Source organism: Oncorhynchus clarkii, chromosome 29 (genome assembly GCF_045791955.1).
Source record: "Oncorhynchus clarkii lewisi isolate Uvic-CL-2024 chromosome 29, UVic_Ocla_1.0, whole genome shotgun sequence".
NCBI classification, from domain to species: domain Eukaryota; kingdom Metazoa; phylum Chordata; class Actinopteri; order Salmoniformes; family Salmonidae; genus Oncorhynchus; species Oncorhynchus clarkii.
Genome location: NC_092175.1, coordinates 34,026,325 through 34,047,394, shown reverse-complemented (window position 1 = coordinate 34,047,394; position 21,070 = coordinate 34,026,325). Strand labels below are relative to the sequence as shown.

Genomic DNA, 21,070 nt, shown 5'->3' with positions numbered 1-21,070 from the left:
TAAGTGCAGTATAAAGCCATCAGAACCAAGGAATGTCTGCCACTGCCTCAGACCTGACCACAGACAAAAATAGCATGGCTCTTTTCACTGTACTGGCGCACACACACACACACACACACACACACACACACACACACACACACACACACACACACACACACACACACACACACACACACACACACACACACACTTTACTACTTCCTGAATGCACAAACCAAATTGGAGATCATTCATGTTACATGTTCTTTCTACCTTTGTTTCCCAACATCTCCTTATCTTCTGTGAAAGACTCAAACATTATGCACATGAGCAAACAAAACATTAGGGGCCAGGACCACAGAACGTTTCCAAAATCTCATTTATCTCATCCAGAGTTTATTATATCTAAGGCCACACCCCCTCTGACTTTTCTATTCACTTCATTTGTGTTTTTCTTCTAATCTACCATCGCAACTCTCTCTCACTCGCACGATCTCTCTCTCTCTCACTCGCTCTCTCACTCGCACGATCTCTCTCTCTCGCACAATCTCTCTCTCTCGCACGATCTCTCTCTCTCGCACGATCTCTCTCTCTCTCACTCGCTCTCTCTCTCTCTCTCTCACTCGCTCTCTCTCTCTCTCACTCGCTCTCTCTCTCGTACGATCTCTCTCTCTATCTCACTCGCTCTCTCTCTCTCTCACTCGCTCTCTCTCTCGTACGATCTCTCTCTCTCTCTCACTCGATCTCTCTCTCTCTCACTCGCTCTCTCTCTCTCACGATCTCTCTCTCTCTCACTCGCTCTCTCTCTCGCACGATCTCTCTCTCTCTCACTCTCTCTCTCTCTCACTCGCTCTCTCTCTCGCACGATCTCTCTCTCTCTCACTCGCTCTCTCTCTCGCACGATCTCTCTCTCTCTCACTCTCTCTCTCTCTCACTCGCTCTCTCTCTCTCACTCGCTCTCTCTCTCGCACGATCTCTCTCTCTCTCACTCGCTCTCTCTCTCGCACGATCTCTCTCTCTCTCACTCGCTCTCTCTCTCGCACGATCTCTCTCTCTCTCACTCGCTCTCTCTCTCGCACGATCTCTCTCTCTCTCTCACTCGCTCTCTCTCTCGCACGATCTCTCTCTCTCTCACTCGCTCTCTCTCTCGCACGATCTCTCTCTCTCTCACTCGCTCTCTCTCTCGCACGACCTCTCTCTCTCTCACTCGCTCTCTCTCTCGCACGATCTCTCTCTCTCTCACTCGCTCTCTCTCTCGCACGATCTCTCTCTCTCTCACTCGCTCTCTCTCTCGCACGATCTCTCTCTCTCTCACTCGCTCTCTCTCTCGCACGATCTCTCTCTCTCTCACTCGCTCTCTCTCTCGCACGATCTCTCTCTCTCTCACTCGCTCTCTCTCTCGCACGATCTCTCTCTCTCTCACTCGCTCTCTCTCTCGCACGCTCTCTCTCACACACTTTCTCTCTCTCGATCTCTCCCGCACGATCTCTCTCTCTCTCACTCGCTCTCTCTCTCGCACGATCTCTCTCTCTCTCACTCGCTCTCTCTCTCGCACGATCTCTCTCTCACTCGCTCTCTCTCCCGCACGCTCTCTCTCTCACTCGCTCTCTCTCTCGCACGATCTCTCTCTCTCTCACTCGCTCTCTCTCTCGCACGATCTCTCTCTCTCTCACTCGCTCTCTCTCTCTCGCACGCTCTCTCACACACTTTCTCTCTCTCGATCTCTCCCGCACGATCTCTCTCTCTCTCACTCGCTCTCTCTCTCGCACGATCTCTCTCTCTCTCACTCGCTCTCTCTCTCTCACGCTCTCTCTCTCTCTCACTCGCTCTCTCTCTCGCACGCTCTCTCTCACACGCTTTCTCTCTCTCGATCTCTCTCTCTCTTACCCTCTGTTAGCCGCATTTTCCCTTCCTCATATGTTGCTTTCATTTCCTAAAAGGGTAACTGGTATCTATGCTAAGCCACAACCAGAGAGAACATTGAAATTACTTGTATTTCATTGTTTTATCTCTGAGGTTTGGCCCTCAGAGGTAAGTTGAGCTACTCACCGAACAATGGTCACCATTCATAGGACAGCCATCCTGCTCTGGGCTCAATGCTATTCCCTTAACCATGACTCTGACGATATCAGAGGAAAACAAACCTTGTTATCTGAATGTATCTGATCTCCGTGAAAAGAAGAAGGGTTATTGGGAAATAGAGTGGCACAGTCTTGTATCTCTGCCAGCATCTGCAGCCCAGTCGGGTGGTAGTGGAGGGCTACAGCCAAGGTAAACAGAGCTGGAGCAGTCATTATCTTTCTGGCCATGAAAAGGGGCTTGGTGCTTTACCTCACCCTAACTTTTTCAGCAGGGGACCACATTTTTCTTTATCGCAAAAGTCTAATGAAAAAAAACAAATAACATTCAATTAATTTGGATTGTTCTTATTAAGAGAACCAATACATATATTTACTTAACACAGTTGTATTTTTTAAATGATCTTTCTCAAAAACATCTGTATTTTGTCCCATACAATAATCAGTCATTTATTTTTTATCTATCAGCAGCTGACTGACACAAACCAATATGGGCCTTTTAAAACGGGCTCTGTATGGAATCTGTGTCATAAGTTATGGTAACTTTCACAGAAACTTGTAAAAAGGTTGAAAGTACCCAAGAGGCCAAAACAGGCAATATGTCTTAGTAAGACTCAATTTATTAACTTTTTGATACTTCAGCCAACGCCCCAGCCAACTCAACACATTATTGCATATAGGCTTACACTATTTAAGTCTATAATTGTTTCAAATTAAATATAATTAGGTGTTTACAAAAGGATGACATCTATTAAAGTAGGCATAGGCCTTTTCTGAACGCTGGTTTTAAGTGAACTGAAGTCGCCAGAGTACAGTAGATAGGCTATGGAATCCTGCACCCAATTCATGGGCAAACTGGAAACTATTAATAATAGGCTTGTTAAAATGGGGGGGGGGGGGGTGTAGCCTGGTGCTGATTCTAAAATAAAAACAGGCATGAAATGCAGAAGTCGAAGGTGCAAATCAGCAACAGCCTGATATCAGTCAATTTTGCCATGTAAGGTTGAAGTGGGAAGTTTACATACACCTAGGTTGGAGTCATTAAAACTCATTTTTCAACCACTCCACAAATGTATTGTTAATTAACAAACTATAGTTTTGGATAGTCGGTTAGGACATCTACTATATCAATCCCAGAACAACAGCAAAGGACCTTGTGAAGATGCTGGAGGAAACAGGTATAAAAGTATCTATATCCACAGTAAAACAAGTCCTATATCGACATAACCTGAAAGGCTGCTCAGCATGGAAGAAGCCACTGCTCCAAAACCGCCATAAAAAAAGCTACGGTTGGCAACTGCACATAGGGACAAAGATCATACTTTTTGGAGAAATGTCCTCTGGTCTGATTAAAACAAAAATAGAACTGTTTGGCCATAAAGGGGGAGAGTTGCAAGCCAAAGAACACCACCCCAACCATGAAGCACGGGGTGGCAGCATCATGTTGAGGGGGTGCGTTGCTGCAGGAGGGACTGGTGCACTTCACAAAATAGATGGCATCATGAGGGAGGAAAATATGTGGATATATTGAAGCAACATCTCAAGACATCAGTCAGGAAGTTAAAGCTTGGTCGCAAATGAGTCTTCCAAATGGACAATGACCCCAAGCATACTTCCAAATCTGTGGCAAAATGGCTTAAGGATAACAAAGTCAAGGTATTGGAGTGGCCATCACAAAGCCCTGACCTCAATCCTATAGAAAATGTGTGTGCAGAACTGAAAAAGCGTGTGCGAGCAAGGAGGCCTACAAACCTGACTCAGTTACACCAGCTCTGTCAGGAGGAATGGGCCAAAATTCACCCAACTTATTGTGGGAAGCTTGTTGAAGGCTACCGGAAACTTTTTCACCCAAGTTAAACAATTTAAAGGCAATGCTACCAAATACTAATTGAGTGTATGCTGACCCATGGGAATGTGATGAAAGAAATAAAAGCTGAAATAAATAATTCTCTCTACTATTATTCTGACATTTCACATTCTTAAAATAAAGTGGTGATCCTAACTGACCTAAGACAGGGAATTTTTACTATCATTAAATGTCAGGAATTGTGATAAACTGAGTTTAAATGTATTTGGCTAAGGTGTCTGGAAACTTCTGTCTTCAACTGTATTATATCGAATGACTTTACTGTACATTCGTGTTTACAATTTAGGATACTCGATAAACATAGCGCACCAATAGCTATACAAATTGTATCTAATGTCCTTGTATTAATTCATTCTGACACAAGATTCGGATCTGTCCATGCAACTTCAAAGTTCAAACCAAGTTCAAAGAAAGTTGTGGGACACGCGCACGCACTCCCTGATCTGCACAATCGCCACTTTTCTTCTGAACAGGATATAGCCTATTACAGTAAATGTACCCTACAAAAGGAAACCGCTCATCCGGAGGCAGGATATCAGGAAAAAAAAAAAAAAATCAGGACAGGATACGACTGCCTTCCAATCAACCCAACTGTATTGTATTTCCACACAGAATATTATTAGCCAAGTCTTCAGGAAAAGGTTGAATTAACGATTAACCACTTATTGGGGTGAAATATTGATCAGTCCATTTAAAATGTGTCTACCACTACTCTTTATACGTTGTGTATTGAAAGGAAGTGTTTGTGAAATACTACACGTTACACATATAACATACTTGTAAATAAATACAAAAGTTACATGGATTTGGTTCTTGATACAGGAAAAAAACAACAACATCCAAAATTATTTTGTAGCCTAATAGAATAATTTATTTTCATTCACATTAGATTCACATATTTAGTATTTAGGCTACTGTACGTTGAGACTTTTCATAACTTTGTCTCTCCCCACATCCAAATTAACTGTATTTTGTACAATTCACATTTCATTAACAAAAACAAACTATTCACAAAATATAGCTACATCAATATCATATATCCAAATACTGTTGGAAACAAGTAAAGGCTGCCTCACCTTTTCAGGTTGAATTTTCTGCTACTTTAACAACTGAGCTTTAAGTTACTGTGATAAATATCTGAGCTGAACTACAATCCCATTTACAGACTAGATTAGCTCCAGTTAGAGTTTAGACTATATGAACCATCGCCTCCATAACATGTGGTTACTCTAGCTACTGTCGGTGGTAGGGTCGAATTCTAGTCAGGTCTTTCAATCTAAATAAAGATCACAATGCAAACAAATTATATGTAATAAAGCGCAAAAACCTGTTCATAGTTGCTGCCCACCTGACTGAGAAAGAAAGGGTTCGGCAGGTATAATTCTTTGCAAACAAAAACTAATCCTGCATAGCAGGAGCTCAGAGAGTGACAGTTCCAGCTAGCTGTCTTTAGAGCCCATACACACATTCAGCCTGGACTGGACTCCATAGAAAGCAGCTCTGTACAGTATTGTACCAAACCCTTCGCCACAGCTTTCTGCTCAGGTCTTTAGATTCAGTATCAAGGCATCTGCTTATAGTTAAGGGCCTTGTCGTTCACAGAGCAAGAGTGGAGGTGACAGGAATCTCCAGACTTAGAAATCTGCTTATGAAAATGTCAATATTTCATTTAAAGTCTTAATCATTTCCACCAGGCTTCATTTGCAAATGTATATCAATCAACTACAACTAATGAATGTTACAATTTAGGGAAAAAGGTTCATAGTACAATATTGCATTGTATTCCGTAGGGTCTTGGTATAACACTGAGCTGGGTTCCAAGTTAGAATAATCCAAATGATTTACTGTAAATTATTAATGAATATGTACAAATCTGCATAAATTGAAAAATATATATATAATTAGGCACTTGTTTAAAACAGTTCAGCATCCTGGAGCCCCCAATACAGATGCCTCTGACTTAAATAATGACCCTCACATCAGCCAGTAGCAGTCAGGTAGGAGAACTGAGTGAAACTTATTATTCACAACTTACTAGCAACTAAAGTACACTCTAAACTACTCCCATGACATAAAAATCACCACTGAAATTCATATTTATGTTTCCATGTTTTGAAAAAGAAAGGAAGCATGGCTCTTGAAACCCCCGACGACTCCCTGTGGGGTAAGGGCAACAATGAAGACCTCGACATATAAATACAGAGTAAATAAATACATAAATAAATATAGGATGTACTTTTTAAAATATACAAATGCATGAATGGGCAGAGGAGAAAGAGGCAGGCATGGGTAAAGACCACCACATAACGCAGGGGTTGTTCAAGACCAAGGGATGGCTAGACAGAAAAGGGGAGCCCTTGGCCTCTAGAGTCTGTTGCGTCTGGGATCGGAGAAAGGATCTGAAAAGGGATCAGAGAAGGGATCTGAGAAAGGCGGGGGGGAGGTGGGGGGAGGTGGCAGGGTCACAGTGGGTTCAGGGGGGTCGTCCATGGGCAGGACCAGACGTGTTCCCCTGATGACCAGTTCATGCTCCCCAAAAGCCAGCTCCTGGTCCAGGGCCTCCTCCGAGGTTATGCCCATGGTGGAGGCAGACAGGTGTTTATGGTTGGTGGTGAGGGTGCCCGATGCGTCGGTGCTCACTGAGACATCACCATACATGGTTGCATTGCCGTCGTTCAGGACCAGTTCGTCAGAATCATCATTGTGCTGGTGCCCTTCATTCTAGAGAGAGAAGGAATCATGAACCACTACGTACGTGCGTGCGTGCGTGCGTGGGTGCGTGCGTGCGTGTACTCACCTCATATGCCTGAGTGCTGGTGAGACAGCGAGCCAAGGGGCCACAGCAGGCAGGCAGGGTGGCAGTGAGGGGTGGGCCGCTGTGAGTCAACAGGGGTTTCAGGTAGCTGAAGAAGGCTGCAGTCAAGGGATCTAATCCTCAGGGGACTCTAAACGCTGTTACAAACTTGGGTGGTTTGAGCCCTGAATGCTGATTGGCTGACAGACGTGGTATATCAGACCGTATATCACAGGTATAACAAAAAATGTATTTTTATTGTTCTAATTACGTTGGTAACTAGTTTGTAATAGGAATAAGGCACCTCAGGGGTTTGTGATATTATGGCCAATATACCACGGCTAAGGGCTGTATTAAGGCACTCCGTGTTGCATAGTGCGTTAGAACAGCCCTTAGCAGTGGTATATTGGCCATATACCACACCCTCTCGGGCCTTATTGCTTATTTATAGTAGTCTGAACCCAATCACCATTAATGAAGGAATAACCTCTATAAAAGGCATTTAGTGCCTTGTCATATTTTCATTGAGGAATGTGTATCACATGAACTGACTTGCCTTCACTTTTCAAAGGAAATTCAAAGAGTGGCCTCTAGTGTATAATTAAGCAACAAGGCCCGAAGGGGTGTGGTATATGGCCAATATACCGCAGATAATCACCACTGAACAGTGTTTCCTCAATGGTTGGTTCAAGTTAAAGACTGGATTGTCATGGCTTCATCTAATGCCTCACAGCCACATTCTAAAGGCTTCAGGTGTGACATGTAGCAGATAAAGGATACGTATTGTCGAAATTGTACCATATTCTGAAAGGCCAGGCACTCTCGTGTTTGGTGTTCCTATGTTGCGTTCCATCCGAAACAGTCACCTGCTCAAAGACATAAAAGTGAGCATGTGACTTTTGTAATACCATAACGGTACAACCACAATCTCCAATTGTGCACTATTCCTATTCTTTTGTCCACACAACGCTACCCTGTAAACAGACTTCTGCTGTCCTTTAGAAGCAAATCTCAGAATCATGGACAATCAGATCGTTGGTTACTTACTGAGCTGTCTTGGTCCGAGTCCACTCCCACACTAGCACAAAAACAAGGATGAGAATGTGTAAGAAGAACATACAGTAGAGGTATACATCCATCTATCTAATCGAGGCATAATGATCAAACTAGTGGTGAAAGTTGTGACATCTAGGTGAGACTCACCGTATACTCATGAAGGAGAGCATTGGGGTGGTGCCGCCTCCACACACCCACACAGTGAAGAAGACGATCAGGAGGGTGGTGGAGAACATCATCTGCCGGGCGTATGTGGCCGTGTCCCGGATGGAGAGGGCAAAGGTCATAGCCCCCCGCAGGCCTGATCAACAGATATCAGAGAAGACAGTGAAATGAGAGAAAACTACACCGCAAACATGATCTACAGACATCAATCATCCAAGTCCTTCTAGAACAGGACAACTACAGACAGGCTCCTACCTGCAAACATCATAACATGTTGGAAGTTAGATCCAATTTTGTTTTTACGGCCCAAATTGAGCAAGAAAGAGAGGGGGTAGATGTTGGCTGCCCTGCCAAGGAATACTGCAATCTGGTAGGGGACAGCAGTTAAGGAAAGTGGCTTCTGGATGGGAAAAACTACAGTTATAATTAAAGATATTACATTGGCTGTATAATTATTTATTTTTTTGCCTCTCTCTCTCTCTCTGTTTTTTAGGATACAAATGCTCCAATGATGAACAAGGGGTTGAACACATGGGACTGGAAGGAGAACAGTGTCAGGCCCATATAGGAAAATATGAAATTCTCCGCCAGAAAGTTCAGGAGCTCAAATAGCTTTGGGACGAGAGACAAAAACAATATCAACCAAAATAAACAATTTAATAGTGTAAATGTATATTCAAATTTTAGGCCAGGCATTGTCTAACAAAAACCTACAACATGTTTAAAGCAACTAGACCGGTATGTGTTCCCGTACCTGTTTGGTCCTGTCCTGAGAGTCAGGAGAAAGGTTGTTGAAAGTGTAGTGAGCCTGGGTCATCCCACAGAACAACACGGCCACCACACCTGCACGAGAAAGTCCACACAGATCAGCATGTGATGGGGACTCACCTATGCAAGCTTGAAACCGTGTGTGTACGTGTGTGTGTGTACGTGTGTATGTAAACACTGCATTAGTTACCAGTCATTTCACAGGCCTCGGCCAGCAGGAAAGTGCTCCAGGACATGAGGAAGAAGAGGGCCGTCTCCAGCAGGGGGAAATCACGCAGCTTAGTGAACTTGGTGACGTGACGAGCGACAGGTCAAGGAACAGATCGAGAACTTCAATCCATCACAGAAACATCGCAACATTCAAGGATGAGATAATACGATAACACAGCAAATGCGTTACTCCTGGAGAATAGAAGCTGTAATGCCTTTAAAAAACAGCAAATTGCCTTAGATAAAGCAGATTAGCAGACTTTCAATTATTTTTGTCTATAAAATTCACACTCTTTTCTTTTGAATGAATGCCATCCTCTGGCACACAGAAGGATATCAGTGCAGTCATGACTCCGGTGGCCACACCAAGGGCAAGGGATCCACTGAAGACCCCAAGGAACACACCAAAAGACTTGATCATGGCTGTTGCGTCGAATGTGTGGCTGTTGTCCCCGGCTGGCTGATAGGCACCTATGGAGCTGTAACCAGTGCAGACACATGGAGCCAAAGACAGGTGTAAGCGTTAGGAGGCTCTACTACTAACAACGCACATGTTTACAATGCAAAAGGGAAAATGAAAGAGAAAATGTGAAGACATCAGTAAGATACAGTATCTCTGCAACATCTGTACATGGGTCATTCCACAAAATAAGTCCCTTTTGTGTCCCTTTTATATTTTAAGTAGAAATTGTGCACCAATATTGAAGTCTGCATTTTATATTAAATGAAATGCCCTTTAATATATGGAATTTCCAATAAATCTGAATAAAGACTTGCTAAAGTGCCAAAATTCTGCATTTTGATATGTCTCTCTGTGCCTCCTCTGACTTCTAGGAAGATTTTAGACCACTTAACCCAAACATTCTCCAAGTTTCCACCATCATCGTAAAGCCCTAGTTATTTTGTTGCTTTAACAAAGTAATTTCATGAAATTATTTATTTAATGTGATAAACTGGTCTCTCTTCCTGTTCATGTAGAAGCGCAAAACAAGCGCAAGACACAAGCAGTGGAATCACTGTTCCTTCATGGGGAAAAACAGTGGTAGGCACAAAAAAGGGTTTAGGTTGAAGTAACCTTGGATAATCCCAGGGCAAGGTACAGGCACGAGTGGTGAAACTGACAGAGCGTGCGGCTCACTCACCCGCTTTGTGGATGTAATGACTAAGGAAATGTCCTCGCTTTACAGAGGCTCCCAACGGTGACTGTAAAAGTACCTAAAGTACAGCAGAAAGTTCCCAGGGTGGGACTAGCTGTTTGGGTACTGGGCGTAGGCGACGTGCGCCCTTCATACGGCAGGCAGAGATGGCAGCCAAATACACCTGTATAGTGGAAAAATATTTTCCCTTGTCCTGTAGAAGCAGAGAGCCTCTGGAACAGAGCAAAGAAAGGGAATGATCCCCCCAAAAAAGTAGCTGAATTCCTACGCTCGGCAGTGAATCCTCACGGGTTCGCCTATGAACAGTTTAGCAGGAAAGCAGTAGTCCAAAGTCGATGCTAAGGACAGTATAAAGAAGTATTACGACCTCATAAGGAAGAACTGAAGTGAGATGAGGGAGCGACACCGCCTTAAAGGTGCGGGGTCCCCCCTATTGGCTGTCGCTCCAGTCTGTCTATGACAGGCATTGTGTGATAGGAGTTCCTTAATGATCACGCCCAATGAAGGCGTTACCCATACTGAGTGACTCAGCGATTATTTGAAATAGAACTCTCGTTTTGATGTGGTGAAACATTGAAATAATAGTCAAATCATAGTGTAAAAGCAGGTGAGCTGGTTATAATCTTTTTGGACATTTTCTAGTGTTTTGTCGTGAAAAACTGAGTGAGTCGAGCATAACACGTCAACAGTGTTACCCATAGATACCGTAGTCAGTGTTACCCATAGATACCGTAGTCAGGTAAGACATTTTTTTAGCAATGTAATTGCTCTCTCCTGTAGCACACAAGCTTCCATTCCCCTGTAACAAGGGGATTTATGGACAATGGAAGATGAAATCATCAACCCTGTTACTTTATTTGGCACTTACTAAAATGTTTATTTTCTCTCAACCAAGTCACACTACCCAAAAGGGACTCATTTCGTGGAACGACCCACAACTTTTGTATTTACAGCACAAAAGTCTGGGGAGGTGCTTACCATGTCTACATAGCTAGCAGCTATGCCTACAACACAGTTATAAGAGCCTCTCCTTCCAAAACTGAGGGGGAAATTATCATTTGTCAAACAAATCCCAACCTATAGGAACCCAACTCCACTCCACACAGGTCTTTTGATCGATGAATGATTGATTAAAAGGTCTGACTTGGCATAGGCTAATTAAATTGCTAATCTAGATGCTAATTAAGAAAGATGCTGATTGTAAACCCTACAGGGACTGCAGTTGGGTTCCACACACTCTTAATGACCACAACAGCGAATAACCTGCACAGCAAACAAGAGCAATATAGAGAAACTTAACAGAGAATTACACACACTGAAAAAAGGTCATCAACCAACAAGTAGGCTATACCCGTTCTACCTGAACAGCAAATCACCAGCACATACTCCCTTTCAAGAGGAATTATGTTTTCCACAACGCCCACTTTTAAACCTGGTATTTACTATCAATATGTACACAAGGTACCAAAAACAATGCCATCTGCGGTGCGGTGCTGAGCTGAGCAGGTCTTCAGTAGGGGTCACAACATAAGAACAGTCCGTTGTTGTAACCACTTAGGCCTTACTCAAGGACCTGTTTTCATTAGCTGGTAATTTGCTGAGCCTACAGTAACCTAAAGTAGCAGGGGGGGTGTGGTATAGTAAAGCTGGGTGAGGCAGACTATAACCATAGCCCACCTAGGGGGGATCCCCTGTTCCTCTACCAATGCTGTGGTCTCTCCATGGCCATGCCGGGCCTGCCTGCTCTGCTTTTCGTAATGCAGAAGAACTCTGTATACAGGTGGCCAGTAAAATGTGAGGGGGTGCGGTTAGTGTCTGCACAAAGTCAACACATCTCCAAACACCAATGAAAGTGACAGGATTGGACAACATAGACAAGAAGATGAGGAGAGGTGCTCAATGTGATGTTGAAAAGGATGGAGACTTACGAAGATAGAACTATGGCCACAGCGTCGTTGAGTACACTCTCTCCAAACATCAGGGCGTACAGGTCCACATCCACCTTCAGCTCGTTGAATATGGCAAGTACTGTCACTGTGGGAGCAACAGCAGGAACGTCACATACATACTCATACTCCATATGATTGCAATGTAGGCTAATCCGAACGCTTAAAATCGCTAACACAAATGCTAAAGTAGTTAATAAGACTGTTCAATGGAGTTTACAGCTAAAGCATATTGTAGCACTGTGTACAGAATAGGCCCCTCAAACTCAACTCTAGACCTCGAAGCCAGTTCCACTGCTTTTTTTCCCATTGTTCCCCTCTAAAGGATTCAGCATGCTTCGATTTGGCAAGGCGAACATGTGCTCGCATACCACTTTAAAAAGACATTCGCTTGAAAAATTTGAAAAAGTGGCATTAGTACCGTTTGTCCTTCTTGAGATGCCGTAGTCAGTATACACTTCCTCAAGAGTCAGAATTAATCTAAAATAACTCAAGAAAGCTGTCATTAATTTTGACGTTTGTGCCGAGGAGATCGTAGTCGCGCAATTTTGCATATAACTGAGATGTCTGGTGCAGTAATTCTCAAGTGAAAAAATGTGCATGAAAATTAGTCTCTCATTAAATGACAACAAACACTTGAATAATTCCTACTGTTGACCAATCACAAACGAAGGGGCATAGACTTCGGCTACCAACTTCGGCTACAAACTTCGGCTTGCCTCAAGAAAAAATGTTGTGCGCACGAACAGCTGGAAAAACCCTTGTCGAAGACCAAAAACTTCACAAAATGTCATCACAATATACGCACAAACTGTTCCGAACTGATTTGGATGGGAAGCATGCGGATGTCTTTAAAACCAGGCACTGATTTAGACCTGGGACACCAGGTGGGCATAATTATTTATTCGGTAGAACAGAAAACCATCAGGCTCCAGACCTCGTAGGGTAAGAGTTGAATAGCCCTGGTATAGGCTATGCTAGTCAGGGTGAGGATGATTACCTGGGTCTGTGGCTGAGACAATGGCACCAAAAAAGAGGCAGTCAGTAAAGAAAAAGTCCCCTCCCAACTGCCCAACCGCCTTCATTAATGTCACACAGCCATACATAACCAGCCTGTAAGAGAAAAGAGAGTGATTAATCACGTAAACAGAACAAAACAAGACCACAATTAGGGGGAATTTCGCCAATTTGAAATGTGTATCTAAAAGCATAATTAAGAAATTAATTATTTATCAAAGTTTACCAGGCCTCCTTTAAGACTCCATAATGTTTCACCCAAGACCGTTATTAGTTCATCATTTCAACAGGTTTGAATCTTTTAGTTGATGGCAAATATTTTAGTTGATGGCAAATCACCCACAAATGTGTGTCTACTTTCGTCTGCTACAACAGAGGTTCCCAAAATGCACGAGAGGGTACTTCAGGGGAATTCTAGTCAGAGCAAAAGTCAGTAACCAAAAAAGGTTGGGAACCACTGTACTATAACACAAAGCTGAAACCACTCCAAAATAACCTGTGTTTCCCCTATATTTACTTAGCAGTGGCAACGGAGTTAGAAAGGACGCCTGTATCATTGTAGTGACTGGGTGTATTGATACACCATCCAAAGTGTAATTAATAACTACACCATGCTCATAGGAATATTCAATGTCTGCTTTTTTTCTTTTTTACCCATCTACCAATAGGTGCCCTTCTTTGCGCGGCATTGAAAACATCCCTGGTCTTTGTGGTTGAATCCGTGTTTGAAATTCACTGCTTAACTGAGGGAACTTACAGATAATTGTATGTGTGGGGTACAGAGATGAGGTAGTCATTCAAAAACCATGTTAAAACACTATTATTGCACACAGAGTGAGCACATGCTCACACCATTTTGATCGTTTTAAAGAAATGGGCTCACCCAATGACAAAAGATGATATGACTGTCCCCATGAAAGCATAGGCAAGGATGGACCCCAAATTCCTGAAGAAGTGTCGCTGAAACACAATGGAGGTGTAGGGGAGACAACAAAATAGTATTCCAGTTAAGTACACAGAAGACTTTTCTATGGTGCCGGCACACAGTCTTCAAGCCATGAATTATCTTACCCGCTTCAAACTGTAGCCAGCATGGAAGATGATTGGAGGCAGCAAAATGTTGAAAAATACTTCAGGGTCAAAGGTCACCTTGCAGAAAATAATGAAAAGTTAGAAAACTAATCAACCCATACTGTAACAATCTAAACACAATCTATGCCGAATCGCTCCTCTGCAGGCAGCTCAAAGCTTATCAGACAACATCCAGCCCGTGTTAATGATTGTAGACTTTGTCACACAACTATTAAATAGCTCCCTTTCCTACTCCACATTCATTACACCACTGATCTGGAAAAATGGAAATGGGAAAAAGCAATATGATGGCTATCAAGTATTTTCAGCCATCAGTGGTCATGATTGGGAGACAGTGAAAGGAGACCATTTCAGAGTAGACTACCATCTAGGTCTAGGACCATCCAGTCTGCTGGTAATGTGTGTGTAAATTGACAGTGAGTGAAAGAGTACTGTACCTTCCTGAGCATCTCATCATCCTGCACGTCATGCCCCTTGACGGTGCTGACTTCACCCTTCAGTGTGTACTCATAAAAGCGCCCGCTGACGTTGACCAGAAGAGTTGCTGGGCTGGCATTCACACTGCAGTTCATAGTCACATTGTTCATATTTCGTGGCACATGAACCCCAAAACGAAGGATCACCCCCACCAGCAGACCTGAGGAGTGGACAGCGATAGAGGCCAGTCAGATACAGGTCAGGCAGACATACATACATACAGATGAAAAGGGGTGTCAAATACATCTTATCAAGAAATAGCAAGTACAAGTTAATATGGGCATTATGCATGTAAGCCAAGGCATGCTATTTCATTGCCATCTTGCAACGATGTGGCATGAACTGTAGGATGTAGCTCACTCAGTGTTGTCATTCTGCATTATATAGCTAACGTTAGCTAGCTAGCTACAGAGTTCACGAAGGTCCTCACCATAGATCATTGCCAGTCCTGTTTCGTGTAGAAACCTGAAGCGACGGTGTTTAAACAGCCAAATGGTTAAAATAGTGAGAGTTAAGAGCATTATGAAAATAAGAAGGTTGGCACTGTCTTGTCTATGGCTTTCCTCAGCCCTCCTCTCAGTAGCAACATTGTCCATAGCAGTATTCTCGCCTTGACTACCCACTAAAAGAAATGTAAACAGAGAAGGTAAAACAAACAATGTCTTCGACGCCTTTAGAGCAGAATTTGGTTTTAGTCCCATGATTAGACAGTGATGACTATCAGACACCAGATAGCTGAGTTGGTAGCTAGCTGGCTGGACTAGTAGTCGGACAGCAGAAAAAAAAATATGACGTCACTGTCGTATGGTAATGATGAAACCTTCAAAATAAATGCCCACATTTCAAAACATTACAATGTGAACAACTCATTTAAAAGATATTCAATTTTAATCAAAGTCCATTTTTATGGTGCCTATAAGCATATGCAAAAAGGAATTTATGAAAATAATTAAAAATATATACAGTATCTTCCCAGCTCTGCAGATTCTGCTGTGAGGAGGCAGAGTCATTAGATCATTTATTTTGGTATTGTCCATATGTAGCTCGTTTTTGGTCACAGGTCCAGGAATGGCTGAAGAATTGCAACATTTGCCTAGAACTAACGCTGCAGACAGCAATACTGGGTGATTTGAAAAGCCATTGTCAATCAATCAATAATATAATAATTATTTTAGCAAAAAAAAAATTTTTTAATTTACAATCTGTAGAAGCTATGAGAATAGAAAGGCTCAAGTCGTTTTTGTGAAGCATCACAGCACAGTTAAAAAATATATGGCAAATAGAAATTCAAAATGGATGATGTTGTGAGATAGATGGGAGAGGTTGAATGGAGCTGAAGGGTCTAATGGCAAGATAAAACATGTAGAACATACGGGGTCTGTAAAATGTATATATGTTCAGAACTTTTGTGAAATAGCATAGTTACAAATAGAAATCAAACTGGATGGACATCAGAAATAGAGGAAGGACTAAAAACAAACAAAAAATAACTATTGTAAAATAGACTGTGAATGTAAAATGTGTATTAAGATGTATAATTGAAGGTAAAAGTCTAAATGTTTATTTGTTTACTCCAATTGGGGGATCTGTGGTAGGGTTTGCGGGAAATAATAATAAAGGTATATTCTTTAAAAAAGTATGTATGTCTATATAGGTATGTGTATGTATATATGTGTATATGTATGCATGTGTGTATGGATAAATATATTTACCCCAAAAATATATGGGGGATTGGAAATGATGCAGACAATTACATTGATGGAACATACTGTATCTTCTTTCCGCAATATTTAGCTGATCCACCCCTTTAAAAATAAAAAAATAAAAAATATACAGTACCAGTCAAATGTTTGGACACACCTACTCATTCAAGGGTTTTTATTTATTTTTACTATTTCCTACATTGTAGATTAATAGTGAAGAAATACATCAAAACTATGAAATAACACATGTGGAATCATGTAGTAACTAAAAAAGTGTTAAACAAATCAAAATATATTTTATAATTTAAATTCTTCAAAGTAGCCACCCTTTGCCTTGATGGCAGGGGCTCCTGAGTAGCGCAGCGGTCTACGGCACAACATCTCGGTGCTTGAGGTCTCACTACAGACACCCTGGTTTGAATCCAGGCTGTATCACAACTGACTGTGATTGGGAGTCCCATAGGGTGGCATGCAGTTGGCCCAGCGTCATATGGGTTTGGCCGGTGTAGGCCGTCATTGTAAATAAGAATTTGTTCTTAACTGACTTACCTAGTTAAATAAAGGTTACACATGGCAGCTTTGCACACTCTTGGCATTCTGTCAACCAGCTTCACCAGCAATGCTTTTCCAACAGTCTTGAAGGAGTTCCCACATATGCTGAGCACATGTTGGCTGATTTTCCTTCACTCTGCGGTCCAACTCATCCCAAACGATCTCAATTGTGTTGAGATCAGGTGATTGTAGAGGCCAGGTCATCTGATGCAGCACTCCATCACTCTCCTTCTTGGTCAAATAGCCCTTACACAGCCTGGAGGTGTGTTGGGTCATTGTCCTGTTGAAAAACAAATGATAGTCCCATTAACCGCAAACCAGATGGGATAGCGTATCGCTGCAGAATGCTGTAAGTGTGGGCCTCCCGGGTGGCGCAGTGGTTAAGGGCGCTGTACTGCTGTACTTATTCTACAATGTAGAAAATAGTGAAACATTAAGAAAAACATTGGAATGAGTAGGTGTGTCCAAACCTTTGACTAGTACCATATATACCTGTAGAATCTATTTATGGTATTGTTTCATGGGGGACTGAGGTCTAAATACTGAGCAGCAGGATATTATGTTGGCAGCACAATCTAGGATTTGTATTCTTCACAGTAAGTGTGCCCCTACAAAGACGCTAAGCTTGGGAATATCGATTGTTTAACACTCTAGTGCAGTAAAACTGTTTTTCACAGCATTGCAAACACCTAATTTGACGTATATACAGTGGGGCAAAAAAGTATTTAGTCAGCCACCAATTGTGCAAGTTCTCCCACTTAAAAAGATGAGAGAGGTCTGTCATTTTCATCATAGGTACACTTAAACTATGACAGACAAAATGAGGAAAAAAAATCCAGAAAATCACATTGTAGGATTTTTTATGAATTTATTTGCAAATTATGGTGGAAAATAAGTATTTGGTCAATAACAAAAGTTTATCTCAACACTTTGTTATATACCCTTTGTTGGCAATGACAGAGGTCAAACGTTTTCACACACTGTTGCTGGTATTTTGGCCCATTCCTCCATGCAGATCTCCTCTAGAGCAGTGATGTTTTGGGGCTGTTGCTGGGCAACATGGACTTTCAACTCCCTCCAAAGATGTTATATGGGGTTGAGATCTGGAGACTGGCTAGGCCACTCCAGGACCTTGAAATGCTTCTTACGAAGCCACTCCTTCATTGCCCGGGCGGTGTGTTTGGGATCATTGTCATGCTGAAAGACCCAGCCACGTTTCATCTTCAATGCCCTTGCTGATGGAAGGAGGTTTTCACTCAAAATCTCACGATACATGGCCCCATTCATTCTTTCCTTTACACAGATCAGTCATCCTGGTCCCTTTGCAGAAAAACAGCCCCAAAGCATGATGTTTCCACCCCCATGCTTCACAGTAGGTATGGTGTTCTTTGGATGCAACTCAGCATTCTTTGTCCTCCAAACATGACGAGTTGAGTTTTTAACAAAAAGTTATATTTTGGTTTCATCTGACCATATGACATTCTCCCAATCTTCTTCTGGATCATCCAAATGCTCTCTAGCAAACTTCAGACGGGCCTGGACATGTACTGGCTTAAGCAGGGGGACACGTCTGGCACTGCAGGATTTGAGTCCCTGGTGGCGTAGTGTGTTACTAATGGTAGGCTTTGTTACTTTGGACCCAGCTCTCTGCAAGTCATTCACTAGGTCCCCCCGTGTGGTTCTGGGATTTTTGCTCACCGTTCTTGTGATCATTTTGACCCCACGGGGTGAGATCTTGCGTGGAGCCCCAGATCGAGGGAGATTATCAGTGGTCTTGTATGTCTTCCATTTCCTAATAATTGCTCCCACAGTTGATTTCTTCAAACCAAGCTGCTTACCTATTGCAGATTCAGTCTTCCCAGCCTGGTGCAGGTCTACAATTTTGTTTCTGGTGTCCTTTGACAGCTCTTTAGTCTTGGCCATAGTGGAGTTTGGAGTGTGACTGTTTGAGGTTGTGGACAGGTGTCTTTTATACTGATAACAAGTTCAAACAGGTGCCATTAATACAGGTAACGAGTGGAGGACAGAGGAGCCTCTTAAAGAAGAAGTTACAGGTCTGTGAGAGCCAGAAATCTTGCTTGTTTGTAGGTGACCAAATACTTATTTTCCACCATAATTTGCAAATAAATTCATTAAAAATCCTACAATGTGATTTTCAGGATTTTTTTTCTCATTTTGTCTGTCATGGTTGAAGTGTACCTATGATGAAAATTACAGGCCTCTCTCATCTTTTTAAGTGGGAGAACTTGCACAATTGGTGGCTGACTAAATTATTTTTTGCCCCACTGTAATAGCCAGCAGCACATTCTACTCCACCCATTCCATTGGTCCCAATGCATTACACAGTAGGCCTATAGAATTATTGGGGTAGAAATTGCTGCTGGATATTAAGACAGTCTAAATACAGACCCTACTGAGTAATCCCAACCACACTTTTAACCTTGGCACAAAATAGTTTTTTCTCTATTAGCCAATATGTGATTTATGGGCCTCCAGTGTATGCCATTTGGACCAATGGAATGGGTGGAATATGAAGTGCTACTGGGTTTTATACACATCACATAAAGTGGTTGCAATGCTGTGAAAAACAGTTGTACTGCACTAGAGTGCTAGAACAAATCGAGATTCCCAAAATGTAGCATGTCTTTGCAGGGTGACTTTTATTTTGAAGAATATAAATTCTCAATCGTGCTGCCAGCATAATATCCTTCTACTAAAAGACCAGTAATCTTGTCCCCAGGCTTAGTATCACTGGCTTCTCGGCTATTGCGCATTTGGGCGGAAGTGTAATGCCGTAGAGCTTGTTCGACATTGGAGCTGACAGTGCAAGCCACAGCCGGACTGATCTTCAAATCAAACCTTGCATCACAAATAACTAGTACTAGTAAATCAGTCACTATTTACTCACAATGCATCATGTATTTGATGCTCTTGAACGTTCGTATTATACATGAGTGTTTCGAACATGGCCACAGTGGTTTCACTGCCCTTTTCTCAGTAATTTGGATAAAATCGAGAAGTCCGTTCTCCGTGACCAGATACGTGGTCGAAGAGAGTGTCAATTTGTTAGTAGGTAAACCGGAGAGTCCTCCCCTCCTCAATAGTCACCTTTCATCGAGGATAGTTATGTTTATCCTTCTGCCTGAGTCCTTCGCAGAATAGTTTTTTATATTTATATACTGTCCACAACCTCGAACAGTCACACTCCATATATATATATATATATATATATATATATATATATATATATATATATATATATATATATATATATGCCACACCCCCTTTGAAGTGGTTGTTGTTTTATCGACGGGGAAATGCAAGCAAACATTTAAAATTATATACTAATTATCATTTTATCTATAAAAGGTCTTGCACAAGCTAAATGTGTTTTGTCACTTTACAAATGTATTTTGTGATTCCACTGTAAACTTTATTTGCCTGATAATGCGGGAGAGGAGAGAGGAGCCTCATTTCATAAAAGCGCATTTTCGTCCACATTCCTTCTCCTCACAACTTATTCTTGAAACCTTTGACATTTTTTCAAAAGGAGGCGAGAGAGGATGCAGGAGTTGAGCAAAGTTAATTGAGAAAAGGCAACTGTCTTTTGTAACGCTAGTTGGCTATTAGCTTGCAAGTTCGTGTCTTTCTGCCAGTAAAACAAACTTGATAACAGAATCTTTGAATTCTTCTAAATAAAAGTTCCATGATGTGCCCATCTAATTATTGAACGCAAAAATATGTTTTGCTCGTCATAAATACAATTTAAAAAATAAAAAATTACTTAAAGGACTATGAAAATAGCCTAGCATGCTTCCAGATCTCTCTCTCTCCCAATGGCTTTTTATTGGCATGGGAAACATGTGTTAGGTAGATAATAAACAAAAGTGAAATAAACTATAAAAATTGCACTCACAGAAGTTCCAAAATAATAAATACATTTCAAATGTCATATTATGTATATATCCAGTATACAGTGTTGTAACGATGTGCAAATGGTTAAAGTACAAAAGGGAAATGAAATAAACATAAATATGGGTTGTAGTTACAATGGTGTTTGTTCTTCACTGGTTGCCCCTTTCTTGTGGCAACAGGTCACAAATCTTGCTGCTGTGATGGCACACTGGTATTTCACCCAGTAGATAAGGGAGTTTGGTTTTGAATTATTTGTGGATATGTGTAATCCCTTGGGAAATATGTGTCTCT

The 21,070-nt window shown here is 41.9% G+C and overlaps 1 protein-coding gene across 3 annotated transcripts; it reads right to left on the bottom strand.

Annotated features, from left to right (window-relative positions):
* Positions 1-4,775: 4,775 nt before the first annotated feature.
* Positions 4,776-15,379, bottom strand: LOC139388314 (sodium/hydrogen exchanger 6-like). Of its 3 annotated transcripts, XM_071134916.1 has the most exons (17): positions 15,040-15,379; positions 14,570-14,769; positions 14,112-14,189; positions 13,924-14,000; positions 13,024-13,136; positions 12,006-12,111; positions 11,755-11,847; positions 9,258-9,399; positions 8,901-9,006; positions 8,697-8,785; positions 8,441-8,554; positions 8,198-8,309; positions 7,925-8,078; positions 7,769-7,799; positions 7,502-7,587; positions 6,725-6,830; positions 4,776-6,648 (listed from the first exon to the last, which is right to left on the bottom strand). In XM_071134916.1, exons 1-17 carry the CDS (start codon positions 15,308-15,310, stop codon positions 6,292-6,294), a joined length of 2,235 nt encoding a protein of 744 aa, XP_070991017.1. In that variant the 5' UTR covers positions 15,311-15,379; the 3' UTR covers positions 4,776-6,291. The 3 variants fall into 3 exon arrangements, with proteins under 3 accessions (XP_070991017.1, XP_070991018.1, XP_070991019.1); XM_071134917.1 differs by lacking the exon at positions 11,755-11,847 and having other exon boundaries at positions 7,502-7,590; XM_071134918.1 differs by lacking the exon at positions 11,755-11,847.
* Positions 15,380-21,070: the final 5,691 nt, after the last annotated feature.